This window comes from Strigops habroptila, chromosome 1 (assembly GCF_004027225.2).
Source record: "Strigops habroptila isolate Jane chromosome 1, bStrHab1.2.pri, whole genome shotgun sequence".
In the NCBI taxonomy this organism is placed as follows: Eukaryota; Metazoa; Chordata; class Aves; order Psittaciformes; family Psittacidae; genus Strigops; species Strigops habroptila.
In genome coordinates, this window is record NC_044277.2 from 44,454,623 (window position 1) to 44,471,761 (window position 17,139).

The window sequence follows — 17,139 nt, forward strand, 5'->3', positions numbered from 1 at the left end:
CTTTCGCAGACTACCTACCTGGTTAGACCATCACAGAAACTAAAAATGGCACTTAAATTTTGTATTGTAAATGCAGACTCCTAAATGATTATATCAAAAATAACAATATTTCATAGAATCGTAGAATGGGTTTGGTAGGAAGAGAACTCAAAGATCATCTAGTTTCAACCCCCTGCGATGGGCAGGGACACCTTCTACTCATACTATTTCAAGTATCAGAGCTGATAAGAAAGAATGGGTTGATCCTAAGTAATGAGGACACCTGAGCAATTTCTAGCAGCTCAGGTCCATGCTTATTTCATTGCTGATCCATTGAGAAGTAGCAGTTGTAGATATTGCTGTTCTTATAATGCTAGTTTTTCTATATGAAAGTAAGCTATATGCATTGTAAAATACAGACCCTATACATGTTTTTTCTCCAATTCACACTGCTTTTTAAGTAATTGAACTCAGAGTTTTGACAGTTCAACCAGTCATCTGGTATAATAAAACAAGATGCAATAGAAAAAGAAACACTATATGAACAACAGGATGTCATGACTTATAAGACGGAAGTTCTTGGCATAAATTTGGTGTCACCCATGAATTAGCTAAATGCTTTTTTAATACATGTTGAGGAGATAGTAATAAATGGATGGGCAGTTTTAAGGAAGTTTTTTCTATCTAAGCACATATTTTTTCTAGTGACCTTACTTTTGTGAGAATGTTCTCTACAATGAAAACGTCTTGCTTTATCATTGACTTACTGTCTATGTTTAGGAAATATACCTACCCCTTATTTTCCTTAAGGGTTTTTCTGCATGACTCCTTGCATTTTTCTTTGAAGATAAAAAGCACTACAGCCATATCATACTTCTAAGACCAAGACCTACAGTAAGAAATAACTGAGTATTTCTGGAGATTAATTAATGAAGGATAGTACAACTTATTTGAATAGATGGTGTGCATTCAGGTGTACGAAAAGGATAGCAGTCTTAGATTATGTCTTTATTCTACAGTTACCAAGACATATAGCAGCCAAAGTAATCCATGTCCTTTCTTGACATGGTCAGGGAACTGTGGAATTCAAGGATGTTATTTCCATTTTGATCTGCTGGTAGAGTCCACCAGCGTCCTAACTAAAAGCTTTGTGTTTGAGTAAAAGTTAAAACATTAACTACAAAGCAGAAGGAGCAGGTCTTTAACTGATTGGTTGCTTTTTCCTTTCTTGCAATTCTTTGCCTTGAACAGGTTTCACAACTTTTAAGGGTGCTAAGCTATCTAATGAGCCCTGAGTGCCTATAACAGACACCTGCAAAATCTGAGCTTTTGCCAGTCAATCACATTTCTTTCCCCATATACCCACATGCTCCCGTGCTGCTAGTAGAAGCAACGAAAAGATATCAGAACTTGATGTAGAGCTTGCCACAGATCTAATCCAATGACCACTTGGATCTTCTGATGAGTTCACTTTGCTAGTACCAGCCATATGGGGAACACCACGGAGCAGATCGCATTTTCTCTTGGACAGGCATTGTCTCTTTACATCTGCCTAGCAGCACAATAATACTGTGGTGCTTATCCCCTTGCAGAAGGACCATTCATCAGGCATTGTCCAATGCAGAGGGAAACATCACCTGCTTTAGTCTTCTTCGTAAAAATATGTCTGCAGAAGATTCCTGGGAAGAGCCAGTAATAGGGACAGAGAGATTATAAAATATCAATAAAGTACAGGATGGCAAAAATGCTCTTTATAAAAGCCAAAGCAACTTAATTTCAGAATACAATGCCAGCTAACTACAGAGAGACATAAAAACAGTTAAAAATAGCTCTATACAGGCAGTGATTTTCTAGCATTTTGGGTAGGTAGATTCATATTTGAATAGTTTTGTTTATCTTCTGTATTTCAGCACAGATGCTTTGATAATTTTGCTATCAGTGTACTTCTCAGCAAACAATGGTGATTTGTGGTTGCTTGTTGACATTTGAGTGGAACCTGGCTGATCATAAGTTTCAGTGTCAACTTCAAGTGATATGAATTCATTAAATAATCTTGAAAAGCGCTGGCTTGTGGAGCATTACGTACCCCCACTTAGCAGTGCTTACAGACCAAATGTTAAAGAGTAGGAGGATATTCAAATGGTCTATTATTCTCAGACAGTGGACTGTTGCTTGCCCTGCCTCAAGCTTCCTGCGTTATCTTGCACAAATTAGTTCACTTTTTCAGTGGTTAAATTCCCCAAATGGGGTAACACTGCAATAGTATCTCCTTGGCTGATGAGGCAAAAGCACCAATGAAGATAAGGGTTGTCAGATAAATATGCAAGATAAGAGACCTTCAATCAAATCCAAAATGTTTCAAGTTGAACACCTAACTATTTCAAGGAAGGAAACTCCAATGTTTACAAGCCTAGTGGGTGTCATATGGAATATAATGTAAGAACGTGAAAATCACAACAAATATCAAATACAAGTATTCTATCTTCTTGCAGAGGAGCAAACAAGACATGTTTGCTTTGATTAAGATTTGTCACAAAAATGAGTAAACCTTCAGTTTCCTCGCACCGCTTAACTGCAGGTAAATTAAAAAGCAAGGTTAAAAGCAAACCACAGAAGCTTGGGCGTATAACATTGCATCCCTTCCTGCCCACTGCAACTTCAGGCATATACTTTAACTGTTATTTTTTAGTTTGTGTGAGAAAACAATCTTTCATAAGTTATTACTCAAAGAGGATTTCACCTCTCCCCCTTTCACAGGAGTCTGAATCATGTCTGACATGTTTTTACACAAACTTATTTTATGGTAAATATGAATCAGATTACAGTGTGAAACAAACTGACCGATATGCAGCTACTAAAGTAGCTGTAGCTGGCCACTGGGTATCATGTCCCTACAGAAGCATACTCCAGCGATAGTTAGTTCTCTCCCAGATGATGGAGCATGAGCCTTAGCTGGGACAATTTCCGCCTTCATTCCAGAGGCCTCTAGCAACCCCAAACTACTGCCTGTGCTTCCAGAGAACAACTTAGAAGACCTAAGTAATATGAAGGGGTAATGAAGCGTAGTTGTACTTGCCACCTGCTGGACCCCATCACTGCTGCAGATGGAATCAGCGAGGTCGTTGACATGTCGCAGTTTCAGACAGCAAGAAGTCAAAACCCCAGCAATGACCCCATTGCTCACTATCACACACTGCGGCAGTCCTCAGGTGCCCCCCTGTGACTCCTGTGCGCACTTGCAACGCTTCAGGTTAAAGACGACCTCGATGAAAAACGCGTTAGGAGAAGGAAAGGTCTTAAAAGTGAATGGGGTTTGCATGCACATGTTACATTTTACCTTCACTCGTGAACAGGGGAGCACTCAGTTGTTCCCAGAGTGGAGTGAGTGCTGGGGGAACACGGCTTACTTGCCGCAGATGATAAAGCACACAAGTTAAATCTGTAAGTTTGAGGTTTTAAAGTAAGTTAGAAACATTCTTTCTGTAGATTGGAATGATCTCGGTCAGTCTCTTAACCCTTAAAACATATAAATTATTTCATTTTATGAAGCATCTGGATAGAAATCCCATATCTAAAAGTGTCTCGGAGTACAACTACTTAGTGAATCAGCATCCTTAAATGCTATTCTTACTTAGAGACAACCCAAAAATACTCAGTGCCCTCTTGTGGTTTGAATTATGAGAGAAGAAAAATCCATACAAGAAACTACTGAAGTTTGAACAGTCTCACAATTGAGGTGACACATCTCATAAACCGTCTATGACACTAGTGCCACAGCAGCTACCCTGGAGAAAAAAGCCACCATCTTCCTACTGTCTTCTGTCCATATCTGCAAAACCAGAGAACCTAGTGCAAGGCTTTCTAAAAAACAGGTGCCTATTACCATTAAAGAACTGGTCTGCATGAAATGTTTCTGATTTTAAACATCATCCTAATCTCCCCAATCCAAAACCAGATCCTCCCCTGAAAGAAAACAACAAAGCAAATGCTTTAAAAAGCATCTAAAGTCAATAAAATCCGACTGGTAAGATTGTTTCAAACTGCAAACACATTCTGAGGAATATAAACTCCTCCAGCCATAGAAGTTAGCATGGCAGGTGAATTCTAGAAACTATTGAGGCTGTTTCTTCATTACTGCATTTACCCAAGGCCCACATCAGTCCCAAAATATAGAGGGCACAGCCAGAGGTGCATATCAACCATACAGATCATGTTACAGATAGAATAAGGCTGGTAACAGCTGGAAAATGAAGAGGTGAAAAGTGGTCCTTCCCAGAGCAGACCTGCAGTTTGAAGAGAGTAAGAAGAGTAGAGACCTACTTTACTCATGGGGGTGGTGTGGGGTGGGGGGGATGGGAATGGTCCATGCTTTACCCTAAGCAAGAGTCTGGTAATTTACTGGGAAGCGGCAATTTTAACATTACTGAAAAGCCTTCTCAGAGGCCCTGAATTTTGTCTCCTATGTGTTTTCAAACATACCCACAACAGGACACAAAAGAAACCTGATAACTAGAGCAAATTTACATGGACACTGTACAGAGAAAACACTATGTACTGTTTGTGCCCTTTCATTGCTAGTTTCTGTGATTCTAAAAAAACCCTGAAGATGCTTTTGTTAGATATACTTGCAGCTCTGCTTGCCAGCAATAACCTGGCTGCCAGGTTCTGCAGTCATTTCACAAATGGCCCAGTGTTTACAAGCCATAGCAAACTGCGCATCTTTTAAGAGCAACCATGAATTAGCGTGTCTGTTTCAGCACAAAACAAAGGGTATAAAAAATACACTAGCCCATCCCCACTCTTTTAAAGCAGCAACCTCACAGGCACCCATGCGTTCAAATCTCACTGGACTCAAAAGCCACATCTAAAAAGAAGGACCCAGGAATGCTTCCCAATTACAGATTACCACCTAGCTCTGACTACCTGTCAGAAGATGGCCTGGGTGTGCAAAGTCCCCCTCTCTCCCTGGGTATGAAGCCCTGGCTTGGGACTGGAGCAGGACAAACGGGAGTTCTATAGAGCTCACATATCCTGCAACCAACATACTGCCAATCAGAATTAAAGACATAGAGTGCCTTCTCTTCAGTCATGAAATGTGCATTGCTATAGTAAAAGAAAATCAAATGGAATTTCCAACAAAGGGCTTAATAACCAGATTTAGGAGATACAGTGATTTATTTAAAACTAGGAATATATAGAAATTAGAATAAATTTATAGAAAACTAGGTTCTAAGGGGAAAGAACAATAAACTAATAAAAAGTAAATTTACTTTTTTTTAATCCTATCATTCAAAACAAGACAGTCAATTCCATAACCATATTGTCATCTGTATGTCCTTAGAATGTAAAAGCACAAGAAATAACCAAAGATTTTTTCAGCCCAAAAATATGGTCCAATAATGCAAACAGCCCAAACTTACTGACAATTCTGTCCTCAGAAAACCATTTTCTCAGTAGATCCAACTTTAAATAACAAGGTTTGCTATTGGCCCCGAGTGTTACATACCTCTTTCTCTCTTTAGGATGTTATTTTTCTATTAATATTACAGGGGACAGCAACGTATGAACATGGAAGGGAGAAAACAAGCACAAAGTAAGTTTGGGCAACCTATCATCTTTTCTGCTTCATGGAAAGATCTTAAGATGTGACACAAGGTAACTTGTCAGCTCAGGAATGGATCATGAGCCACAACTAATTGATTTCAGTAGCAGACATGCCACTCTAGTCATCAAAGTGTGAAGGCATAAAACTGACCACGTACTTAGGTTTAGAAAGCATCTGAAAAGGAAGTAGCAGCATCAAGAGGACTGATCATCTTTATTATGCAACAAAAAAAAAAAAAACCAAACAGAAAATAAAATACTTTAATAAGAGAAAAAATAGAAGGTACAATTCAAACATAATATACTATATTGAAACCATACACAATGCAACATGAACATAAAAACATTGTTAAACAGCAATCTTCCAGTAAAGATCGCAAGTTTTGAGTACAAGCATCACCCATCACAAATACACAGCTTTTTGTGCATGTCTGAGTTTCAGTGAGAAAGATCATGACCAGCAGCAGCATTATTTAAATAGATATTTTCATTAAACGCTTACCTAGTGAATGTATTGGATGCAATCTCTTCATATTAAAAGTATAAAATCTTAAGCAAGGCAGTGCCTGCCAATACAGATTTTAACATACGCAAATAAAGAGGATAAATATGTTGCGAGGGTTTTTTTATATTGCATTAATACACATTTGTTGCTTTAAAATGTGTATTCAAGTCTCTTAACATTTAAACACAACTAAAATGCTCAGCAACTACGCATCAAGTGACAACTAATTATTGCTATAAGAAAAATTTGTTTCCCAGAGTTTTAAAATAGATGTAATTTCATTTGCAATTCTCAAGATACGTTCAAGTAATAGAAATAACTAGTTCCAGTGTCCATGAGGCATTCTGAATCTGTATTGGCTGCAGGCATTTATTGCCAGATCATATAAATATTTTATTGAATCTAAAAAAGTTAACTAAACTTACATATAACTATTAAATTCCTTAGGAAATGTATGAAGTAATAAAATCACCACGGTATGCATTTTTATTTATTTTAAAAAGCTAAAACTTTAGCATCAGGCTACCTTGAAACTCCTTTCTGTCTAAGGGCACTATTTCATAGTTGGCTTTGTAGAACAAAAAGAGAAAGCAAAAATCTAAACACCTTTTTCAGCTGGATCAGTGAACCACTCCAAATCAGTATGTGGTCACACAAGCACTAGAGCTGACAGACGAGTGAGAATGCGCAGACAAGAGTATAGAGTTAAACCATGACAAGGGCAAACGGGGAAGCTGGAGTACAAGATCAAAGCATGGGCTGCTGTGAAAATACTGTATTAAGCCAGTAACAGAATGCAAGACAAGTTAATTTGTTATTAAAAGGATATAACCTTCAGATGTTTCTGAAATAGCCAACTTTGTATTTTAGCTAGCTATGCCTCCAGTATTGTTTTACACTCTTAAATAAATGTAAGAGAATTGTCTAGTTACAGTGTATAGTGTTTTAGTGCCAACACTCAACACACTAGAACTAAGAATCAGTTCTGAAACACATTACATTGCAGAATGAGGCATTTCAACCTTTAGAATATGAAATATCCCAGTATTTAAAGAGTAACCAAAATCTATGTGGAGAGCAAATGGGAGCCAGGGCATAAGAAGCAGATTTTACTTTGGCTGCACAACTTACATTATTATACATAAATCACCAATTAGAGTAGGAAAATAACTGTGGATGTTTTCCACCACATATACAATACCCATTAAGAAAAATAGTTTGACAATGGGCGATGGTGACATAGGATGAAAAGTCAGTCCTAAAAGGTAAACATTCAGAACAGTCTCTATAAACCTCAAAAATATAAGCTGTGCACCCTTCTTTCCCCTTCTCCTCATTAGTATTAAATAAAAAAACTTCAAAGTTCTTTTACAAATACATTTTACATTTAAATTAAAAATTGCATTATTGCTCTGTTTTCTCTGAATTTAATGTTGGTCTTGCTGGCAATGTGAAAATATAGAACAGAAACTCTTAGAAATGTTGGTAATTATTTTAGAGCAAGTTTTTCTTCTCAACTGGGCTTTTTCAAGCCTTTAGTTGTAGGAGATAGATACCCAAATTTTAAAGTCTTACCAAAATAAACAAGTTCATTTCAGTGTTGGCAGGTCTGAAGCCAATTAGTTCTCAAGTTACACAGCCTTCCATGAAAGACAGGACAGACCAAAACTTGAATTCCAAATGCAACAACAGAAGTTCTTGAAAAGCTCCAGCAAAATGAAAAACTAGCTGGTCACAGTCACATATGAAAATGCGTAACTTTTGCATGTCACCTTGAATTGCTCGGAAAGTATATCATCTTCCTTAGTAGTTGGGAGCACAGGGAAAACTCCTCACCCATCACTTTAGTAAGCAAGCATTCTATTTCAGTTATGTTCCAAAAGGCGGAAAAAACAGATGTAATTATTCCTAGGCGATAGCATTATTCTTTCTCAATGAAAGGTGAAAAAATCCCCAAACCAACCCTGCTCTGTATTGTTGATCCATAGGAAAAAAAAAAATATTTTTGTTTCTGAAGTTATTTTCATTCACATAGTGAGGGTAAGAAAAACAAATCACAACGTCCAATAAATAAACTTTGTCGTTGGGCAAGAAGAGAAAAAGAAAAATTATCATCTCATAGATATCCTTGCAGATGACAGCTGAACTTAAAGAAACTCAACAGTGCAACAGAGCATCTTTGTGTATCTTTCTAAAGATACTTTCAAAGTTGGTTTTGTTGAATTAAAATATCTGACGTTAATAAAAGGAACTGTGTAATTAACAGAGTAGTAAACGTTAGAGAAAAATCAAGACAACAGTGTGAAGTTCTAAGAAGGTCCCTAAAATTCCACAGGGACAGAACTCAGTATAGATGTCAAATCTGAGTTTCAGCTAAATCATTTATGAAAAGTCCTTATGAACATGGGGAAAAAGTTAAGCCTGAAAAGTGGTTACGGAATAACATTTTTATTAACATACACTTCAGGTCACCAACAGAAATAATGTGATTTTTCTCTCAGATAACCAGTGAGATGAAGGGGAGCTATACTTTAAAAGTTCACATGACAGGATTCTTGAACTGCATTTTGGTATTGGGCTTCTTCATCAAGCTGAAGATTCTAAACAAAATGAAAACATCATCAAAATGGACAAATACTCAAGAGGTACCATAGTCCTTAGTTTAATCATTCATTTCCCACATTTTTACATAGGAATTGGCACCTAGATGAAGACTCTTCATCTTTACATGTACTAGAAGACTGTTTATGTTGCACAGTATCTTTTATTTAACCAAGTACCAAGAGATACATGAGACAAGAGAAGAATCAGATGAGTGGGACAAGGCTCATTAAGCAGAAGGGTCCATCTTCTCTCCCTGGCTGAATTACATTACAGAACAGCCAGCTCAGAAAAGCTGACTGACTGTGTCACACAATAACAGGGCTTCCAACCAGCCATAACATCCTCCATTAATAAAAACGTGATCCCCAGACAACAGTAATCATTGATCATTGAGAATATACTGCTTAAAATGAGAAAGCAAACATGCATCACAAAGGATGGGTGGTTAACCCTGCTACTTTTGAAGAGCCTATCTTCCAAGTTGTTAATAAGCCAGAGTAATACATCTTTTAATGCAGTTCTGGCAGCTTCCCCACATCAGAATTGCCACCACCAGTTTTACATCCTCAAACATGCAAGATGCTCTCATGTTGAAGAGCCCAATCAATCTCCTAGCTCTTCATGCCTTTGTCACGGATCACTCAACACAAAGAACAATATGCACCATCTTGCCACCTCTAACCAGTGAGGCTCCCTACTCCTCAAGTACTATGCTTGTCCCACACAAAGTTCAAGCAGTGTACCCCAAAGCCTGACAAACTGTAGAAACAACACATTCTCCAGCTCTCTGATCCCACATGCAGAACTCAACTGGTTGGCTTGACTTACGGTCCACTCACTGACTACATCTGTGTATGTAGTTCTGCATCTACTTCAAGGTCATTTACTCAGTGAGCCTGAAAAAAGGCAACCTGAACAATAATTTAATGACGTCTCTTTTTCACATTGCAGCCTCTGTCACAAAAATACTGGAAGAGAGGCCGTAGCAGCAGTAGCAGCTAGTCAAGTTGCACTGTGAGTCCTGAGCATTACGATTTAACCATTTCTGCCATGAAAGGTCAAAAATGTCAATAAAAGAGTAGTATCTATTTTATTTCCCCCAGAAGCAGCAGTAATAAACTGTTCTGGAGGAACAAATAGTTCAGATTGAGAACACTAAGGTAAAGACTTCAGTCATCAGTTTGGAGCAGAAGCGTAGCTACTGACAACACCTATTCCGAGAGGCAGTTCGTGTTGATAACGGAATGTTTAAGAGCAGACAGGCCTGCTTCTGAGTTCTGTACAGAGCAGGAACATAGCATGTCCAGAGCACAAAAAAGTTTGGTACAAATTTTTTATTTGGCATTTTGTTTATAGAAAAAAGTTACCAGTTATTCCCCTACAAATCAAAGAAGAAAAAGCTTACCACGAATTCTCCGTAGTCAAACCGGTGTCTTAGATTTAGATGGCTAACAAGATTCCTAGTCACCTGGTTAGTATCTGCCCAAGGAAGAGATACACAAATAGGACAGATCTGAATTTGGAGGGGAAGAGGAAAGAAAGAGAATGAAAAAAAAAAAAAAGTTATTGCTAATACAGAACACATTGAAGACATGTTCTACAGGAATAACTAGTCTATTACTCATCCACCACTAAAATATTGTAGAGATGTTCACATAAAACCATAGTTTTAAGTATTCTTTTCCTCAGTTGCGTAACATTCAAAAGTTACATTTTAACTTGTGAAATTTCGTGTTTCTCTTAGGAGTGGAGCATTATCATGTCTGTCTGGCACTCTTAGTTTATTTCTGTTATTTAAAATTTAGAAAACAAAGTGATTACTGCATCCTACTTATTGTTTGGGAGAATTTTCATACAATTGAGATAATCAAGTAAGCCAGAAGGAAAAATAACACACCCTATACAGATTAAAAGAACAGAAAAACAAGCAGATTTTTCCTCTTCAGTCCCTTTGATTGATTACTTTAGATCATTTTTCAAGTAAGTGCAGGCTTCACGTGAAAGTTATTTTACAAATGGGATTCTACAGAAACAGATCTGAATTACTAAATGAAGAAGAGTGTCAGGCTCAAAAACTGAGTTTGTTCCACATCTGGATAAATGAGACAGCTAAGTAAGAAATGCCTTAAACCAACAAGAAGCTGGACAAGAAATATTTTCACATGAAAGTCACTCCTCAAGTTAAATGCACTGCATTAAGTATATTGCCTTTCTCGGACCACAGTGATCTTTACAGATAATAGTGATTATACACTTAAAATTGTCCAAATAATTATAATGAAAGTAGCTTAAGAAGCATATATAAGCAACAATACTTACTACAGGAACTATCTGATAAAGATGTCTATTATTACAGTGATCCAGCAAGCGCTGCCTGGTAAAATTGGCTTCCTGACACAGGGGGCATTTGAAGGTTGGGTGTCCACTGTAAACAGAAATACGCAGTATTAAACAGAAAAGAGAGTTTTAGAAGCAGTGTTATAGAAAGTGCAATTTGTCTGTTATCTTGTCATTATTTTCCTTTAATTTGAAAACAACTTTAAAAAGAAAGCCCACCCTCATTGACATAGTAGCAGATCTAATGGACCCCCGGTGCTACTTCCAAATTGCAATTTTAAAACACATTTGTTATTTGTACACCTAAATGCATTCTTCTGAAGCTTGGATTTCAGAAAACCCTCTTGTTCCAATTTCAGCTGCATCCTGATCTTACTTACTGGTAACATCTTTTAGTGCAAATCCTTCAGGAAAGTACTGAAAAAATCCCAAATTCTAACGTATAGATGCAAATGGAGAGGAAACTTCACAAGTTTTTAAGTACAACTTGTTGTAGGTGTTTGTGTGGTGGTTTTTTTTTACGTTAGTAGAAACTTGCAATAGGACTATCTAGATCTATTTTAATATTAACTATAGAAAAATAAGCAGCCTACCTTGCTTCTCCTTGAAGTATTTGATTATTAGCCATCTCGCCACTATCAGATATTGCATCACTCCTGCTACTTTAAATGAAGGGGGGGGGGGGGAAATATTATTTTACTCCATTATCAAGATTTTTTTTAAGTTTAAGAGTAACACAGGGGAAGGGGGAGAAATCCATTGAGTCACATGAATTTCAAGGCAAAACATACAATGGCACATAATGTAACTCTCACAACTTTTCCTTTGGATCAAGGGAAACCTCAGTATGCAGTTACCATGGTGACCCTTGGTGGAATACTACACAACTTTATAGGAAAGTAGTATGTGACACAACAAACATTTAGCCAACGAGAATGGTAATGGAGATTACAGCCAAGTAGCTCAAAAAGCATTATGAATGGTGTGAATGTAAGACAGGAAGCACTTTCTAAGTTTTTTGACAAGACTATGTAAACAGGAACTTAACTGCCATGGGATTACACAAATAATTTACAACTTTCAACTACAGCAAGATTAATTTTCTTACGCTGAGCACAAATAAACTATTTTCTAAAGCAAGAGTGACAAACAGAAACATTTAGAAAGTAATTTTGACCATGTATGCACCTCTAGCTAAGCCAGAAGAAACTGCAAAGACACACTGATCATTCCAAGAACATGAACATTTCCAGTCACAAATCAGGCACAGTACATTTTCTTATACTTCTGTAATATTATAAGCACAGTTATGCTAGAGTGGCATAGTCAATAAATAGTGATATAACAATATCCAGTCATTTCAGTGAAACACTGCTGAAGCTAGTTCTGGTAACAGCTTAAAATTCCACTTTCAATATATTGACAGGTTGAAAATCAAACATAGAGAAGTTCAGACTGCTAAAAATAGAAAACATATCAAAAGAAAGTAAATAAAGGACAGGCTATATAGAATAAAGCCCTATGAAACTAATATGTAAAAAAAGGTCTTCAAAAATAAGCAAAAATCCTCAACCAAACCAAATATATCAGTGAGAAGGTATGAAAAAGAAAGTTCTTTAGCTTTACTGCCTGAAAACAAATTGTGTCATTTGTATTTTACGGTGTGTAACATACTGGAGTTCTTTGTATGTTTCATAAGAGATTAGCTCAAAATAAATTCAACCAGAAAGCAAAAGCTTGCGCAGTAATGTTTTGAAACAGGATACCCACTAAAACAGACTTAGGAAAGGGGCGGAGGAATCAAAAGAGAAAGGGACTTCCCTGGGGCTAAATATTATTAAATATGTTACAAAGTAAGCTGCTCAAATGCTGCCAAGGTAAGGAAAGCAAACTACAAATATTACACATTCTTTAGGAGAGTCCCTGGAAGACATTCCAAACCACCATGCAGAAAGGTTTTCTTCTGTGTGCTAAGAATAAAGCAAAAGACCTGGAAAAACTGTCATTTTTTGAAGCACAAAAATAGGGATAATAATTATTGCAAAAAAGGCATACCCTGGAAAAAAAAAATACTTTGGGGGGAGGGGATGGAGCAGGGAAAGAAGATGCATTGCTATAGATAAAACACCCCGATTACCTGTTCCCTGTAGAATCTTGGGAAATCTGTAAGTTTGGAATAATAGAAGAAACACCAAATTCATCCTGATACTTCTTACACGTTTTATAATGCTGTCTCATCCACGAAAATCTAACCTGTAAATGAAATGCCAAATTATTGAAATTACTGGAGAACATTCCCACTCCCCAGACCCCCAACAGCCAGGCATCTGAGAGCTCTCGGGGTGAAAGTTGCAAGTAAACTCCATTTAACTGAAACAAAGTCACAGGAACTACAACTCCCGCAATCCAGGATCAACAACTGATGAGCTACGACAGAGAGGGGCCATGAGGATGGGATAAGCACCACTGCTCCTTCAGTCTTCTCTGGCCTGCTGTTACCTTGTGCAGAGCAGAACCTTTTTGCATTAGGTGTGTTCTGAGAATACAAAATGTTTCTCTTTGAGAAGGTATTAAAAAAGTATAATAAAATAGGTGAATGAGCACCAACTTAAGGCTGTATATCCACCTTAAATGCTAGGCAAGATAATGAGTTCCTCAGATTTGTCAGAAGACAGCTGTGCTGGACATGCCCTAAATCAGAATTTCAGGTCCAACAGCACTGTCAGAAAGTGCTCACAGGTTTAGAAGCTGAATAAGATCACATCTTGCACTCCTGTGCTTAAATTCCATTAAGTTCTTCTGGGGATCCGTTTGGTTCTTCCTGCCAGTTTAGCAACTTGCTACTGTTTCTTTCTCCCAGCTTTTCACCCTAATGAATCATGTGGAACAAAGCAAGCAGCTCAGCTTTCCACTAGTACTAATCTTCACATTGGCAGAACTAAGTCCCAAGTGAAATGAAACAAACATGAAGACTACCTGGATTTCATGCAATTTCATGTAAGCAAAACATGCGGCTGAAATCCTGCATCTGTTTATACCAGAAGAGAGATTACTCTTGATTTCAGTGGGGGTCACGATTTCACCCAATGTTCTGAAAATAATGACCCCTTTACAAAAAGAATGATGGAATGTAAACAGACTGATGGGGCAAGGGGAAACTGTGTATGATTTTATGTACACCAGGAGTATGTTTTTGTATGGTTTTGTTTTAAATTCAATTTTACAGCAGTTCTAGGCACTTTCATTTCCCCAGTGAAAGTTTCTGAGGTTTTCCCTATCTCTGCAATTATCATTTTCAGTTGTCAAACTTTTCTTTTGCTGATTTTATGGCTATATCCAGTTTTCACATTGTTTTGCAGAAAAATTGGCACTCCACTTGAAAAGTCCTTATAGACAATACAAGATCCTCTTTCTGTTTACACCTGTCAGGCATACCTAGCAGGCACTGCATGCCTAGTATATGCACAAGCCATACAAAGCTAAGGTCAAGCTGTTATATAGGCTCTTTAGCTCCAAGACAAGAAGAACACACAGTAAAAGTGTGTCTGGTCAGAAATAATAAAAAATTATCCAACTTTTTGTAAAGTTTTACTCTACCTGCTTCTCACAGCATCTACAGCCCCCAGAAGCTTTCTTCATACTGTTTTCAACATCTAGAGCCCTTTTGGGATATGTTCTTTCTTTTTTAGTCACGCTCCCCCGGCAGAGAGGACAATGCGTTCCACTTTCTCTGATAGCTGTCAAGAAGCACTTCCTGCAAAACCTGAATTAAAAAGTTACCACAAACACAGGTTAGCAAAGTGAAGAGAGTGAGATACTTTGTCCTTGAAGAAAGCTGGCTGATTATTAGGGGAAAAAAAGATGTCAGAGTAATGGTCTACTGTATACAAATCTTTATAAGCAAAATGAAATAATGGTGCTTACAAAGAAGCATACGGAAATAAGGGGGACTTGGCAATGCACTTTATGTGAAGATCTTACTATTTACTGACTAGTATTCCTGAGCTGTACACTGGATTGATCATTAATGAGATATTAAATGGTGCAGCAGGCACATGATATTGGAAAGCCTTATCAAAGTAAGCCCTGTTTATCGTCCTTAAGCGGAGCCAAACATACTGCATTTAGCATGAAAGATCTCAGTTCACCAGCCTTCTGTGGTTCTCTCACTTTGTTTCCTGGTGTACCAGCTGCCAAAGCTTTTTTGCTTTGCTACAAAGCAGTACTTTGTAATTAAACGTTCCTCTGAAAAACGCAGAATAGATGAACTGAAAAGAGAGAACAACTACGCTATGTTCCTTGCTGGAAAACGAGCAGGAAACTATAAAGTTAAAACCGTGAGTTAGGTTAGATGTGTGAGATGTTTCCATCGACCAGGCAATCGGGGGCTTGCTTCAGAAAGTGGCTTTTCTAACCGGCCGGCCCTCATCCGCTACAAAAGAAAGAGGCAGGGGAAGGCTGGGGCAGCCCTTGGCACGCACGCCTCAAAGCCAGCTCCCTCCCGGCGGAGCCGTTCCGAGCCCCGGGGAGGCTGGCTCCGGGTGCAGGCCGGCGGCCGGTGTGCTGAGGGGGGGATGGCGGAGGATTAAAAGGCAGAGAACGGAAGGAGGCGATGAACAGGCTTGTGGAGGGGACGAGGGGGGTGCGGGGGGCAGGGAGGAATACCCACACGTGCTGGCAGTTCGCGGTCCTCACGGGCGTTTTGAACACCTCCTGGCAGACGGGACAGTAAAAATCATCCTCGCTGAAGCACGCCGCCGCCGCCGCGGTGGCTCCCTCGGCCATGGCAACACGTCAGGACCTCTCCGTGCGGATCGGCGACTCGGAGCAAGCCCCACCCTGGCGAGCCCAGCTCCGCTCCGTTACGCTTCCGCGGCGCCGGGCGGCCGCGGGCGGAGGGGGTCCGGGAGAAGATGGCGGGTGGGCACCTGGCACCAGGTGGGCGGCCGGGCTGCGGCGGCGGCGCGGGGCAACGGGCCCGGCCTGCGCGCTGCACGCCCCGCCCTTCCCTCCTCCCCCGCTTCCCGGCCCGGGAAGCGCCCCCGGCCGCGCTCTACCTGGCGGTGTCCGGGGAGGGAACCCCCGCGGCTGGTGCCGCCTCCCAGCGCCCCAGCCGCAGCTCCGGCCGGGCTCCCGGCGGCACCCACCGCCGCTCTCCCGTGGGGAGGCAGAGACAGGGGCGGGACCGGGGCCTGCGTTTCCATGGCGATTGCCTCCCGGCCCGCCGGGGCTGCTACGACACGGCGGGCCGGCCTCCGCTCCGCCCTGCTCGGGAGGCTTCCCCGCTCCGCCTACCGCTCCCTCCGCCGGCCCCTCCGCCCATCCTGGGCCCGCAGGCGCCTGAGGCCGCGGCGCTGGGACCGGGGGGCCCGCTGGGCGGAAGGCCGGCCCACCCCTCAGCGTGTGCTCGGCAGCGCCGGGGCTTGCCGTCCCGGGTCCCCGGCGCCAACCCCCGGCCGCAGCTCGACATGGGAGGAAATTAGGACCACCTTCTGCACAAATAAAGCAACAGTGAAAACGTTTCTGCTCTGTTTTTCGTTTGTTTATAGACGAGCTGATGCTAGCGGTGATTTTATGATCTAGTTTTAGTGGTATTAGTAATATTCGCGCCAGGCTTTCTGCCTCCTGAATAGTACTGATGAAATCTTAATCTCTGTGCTGTTTTTCCAGAATAACGAATTATAAGAATATTGCTGTGGTGACACAGCAATGCCGACAAATTTCTCCAGGTAGGGAAGACTTTGGACTTGTTAAGCACATCTAGACCTCGTTTGAACTTAACACATGGAGGATAAACAACAAACAAAATGTTGGCAAAGCTTTAAAAGGAAATGGATTTGTAGAGATTATAACAATTATATTAACTTGTGGAGATTGTATTCATAATTAAGGTGCAGGCTAGGCCTGGGCTCTCACCCTGTATCAAAGACCTGTGGTAAGGGCTGAGGAGAAATGGGTCCTTCACACTTGTTTCCCTTCTCTCCTTAGGACTGCAGCTGTCTATACCACAGCTAGATGTTCGGAGGAGCTGACTAGCTGGGGAGATCCTGCTCTCTCTAGCCTAAAATTAGACTTTTGGGGAAGAGAGAGCGCAAAACACTAAGACCTGT

General features: G+C 40.0%; 1 protein-coding gene across 2 annotated transcripts; it reads right to left on the bottom strand.

Annotated features, from left to right (window-relative positions):
• Positions 1 to 5,788: 5,788 nt before the first annotated feature.
• On the bottom strand, positions 5,789 to 16,248 carry RNF138 (ring finger protein 138). 2 transcript variants are annotated; one of them, XM_030478837.1, is made up of 7 exons: positions 15,699 to 16,248; positions 14,627 to 14,792; positions 13,167 to 13,282; positions 11,623 to 11,688; positions 11,012 to 11,117; positions 10,098 to 10,205; positions 5,789 to 8,688 (listed from the first exon to the last, which is right to left on the bottom strand). In XM_030478837.1, the coding sequence occupies exons 1-7, from the start codon at positions 15,812 to 15,814 to the stop codon at positions 8,620 to 8,622; spliced, it is 747 nt and encodes a 248-aa protein (XP_030334697.1). In that variant the 5' UTR covers positions 15,815 to 16,248; the 3' UTR covers positions 5,789 to 8,619. The 2 variants fall into 2 exon arrangements, with proteins under 2 accessions (XP_030334697.1, XP_030334689.1); XM_030478829.1 differs by having other exon boundaries at positions 11,623 to 11,691; positions 15,699 to 16,246.
• Between the last annotated feature and the right edge of the window lie 891 nt (positions 16,249 to 17,139).

Bases quoted from the DNA above. Each gene is read 5' to 3' on its own strand.
- RNF138 (XM_030478829.1), bottom strand. From the start codon at position 15,814: ATGGCCGAGGGAGCCACCGCGGCGGCGGCGGCGTGCTTCAGCGAGGAT. The intron at 11,692-13,166 runs GTAATCGGGGTG...CTTCATTTAAAG, and splicing joins CAAGATTCTACAGGGAACAG to TAGCAGGAGTGATGCAATAT. The intron at 8,689-10,097 runs GTAAGCTTTTTC...CATTTTGTTTAG, and splicing joins TTGACTACGGAGAATTCGTG to AATCTTCAGCTTGATGAAGA.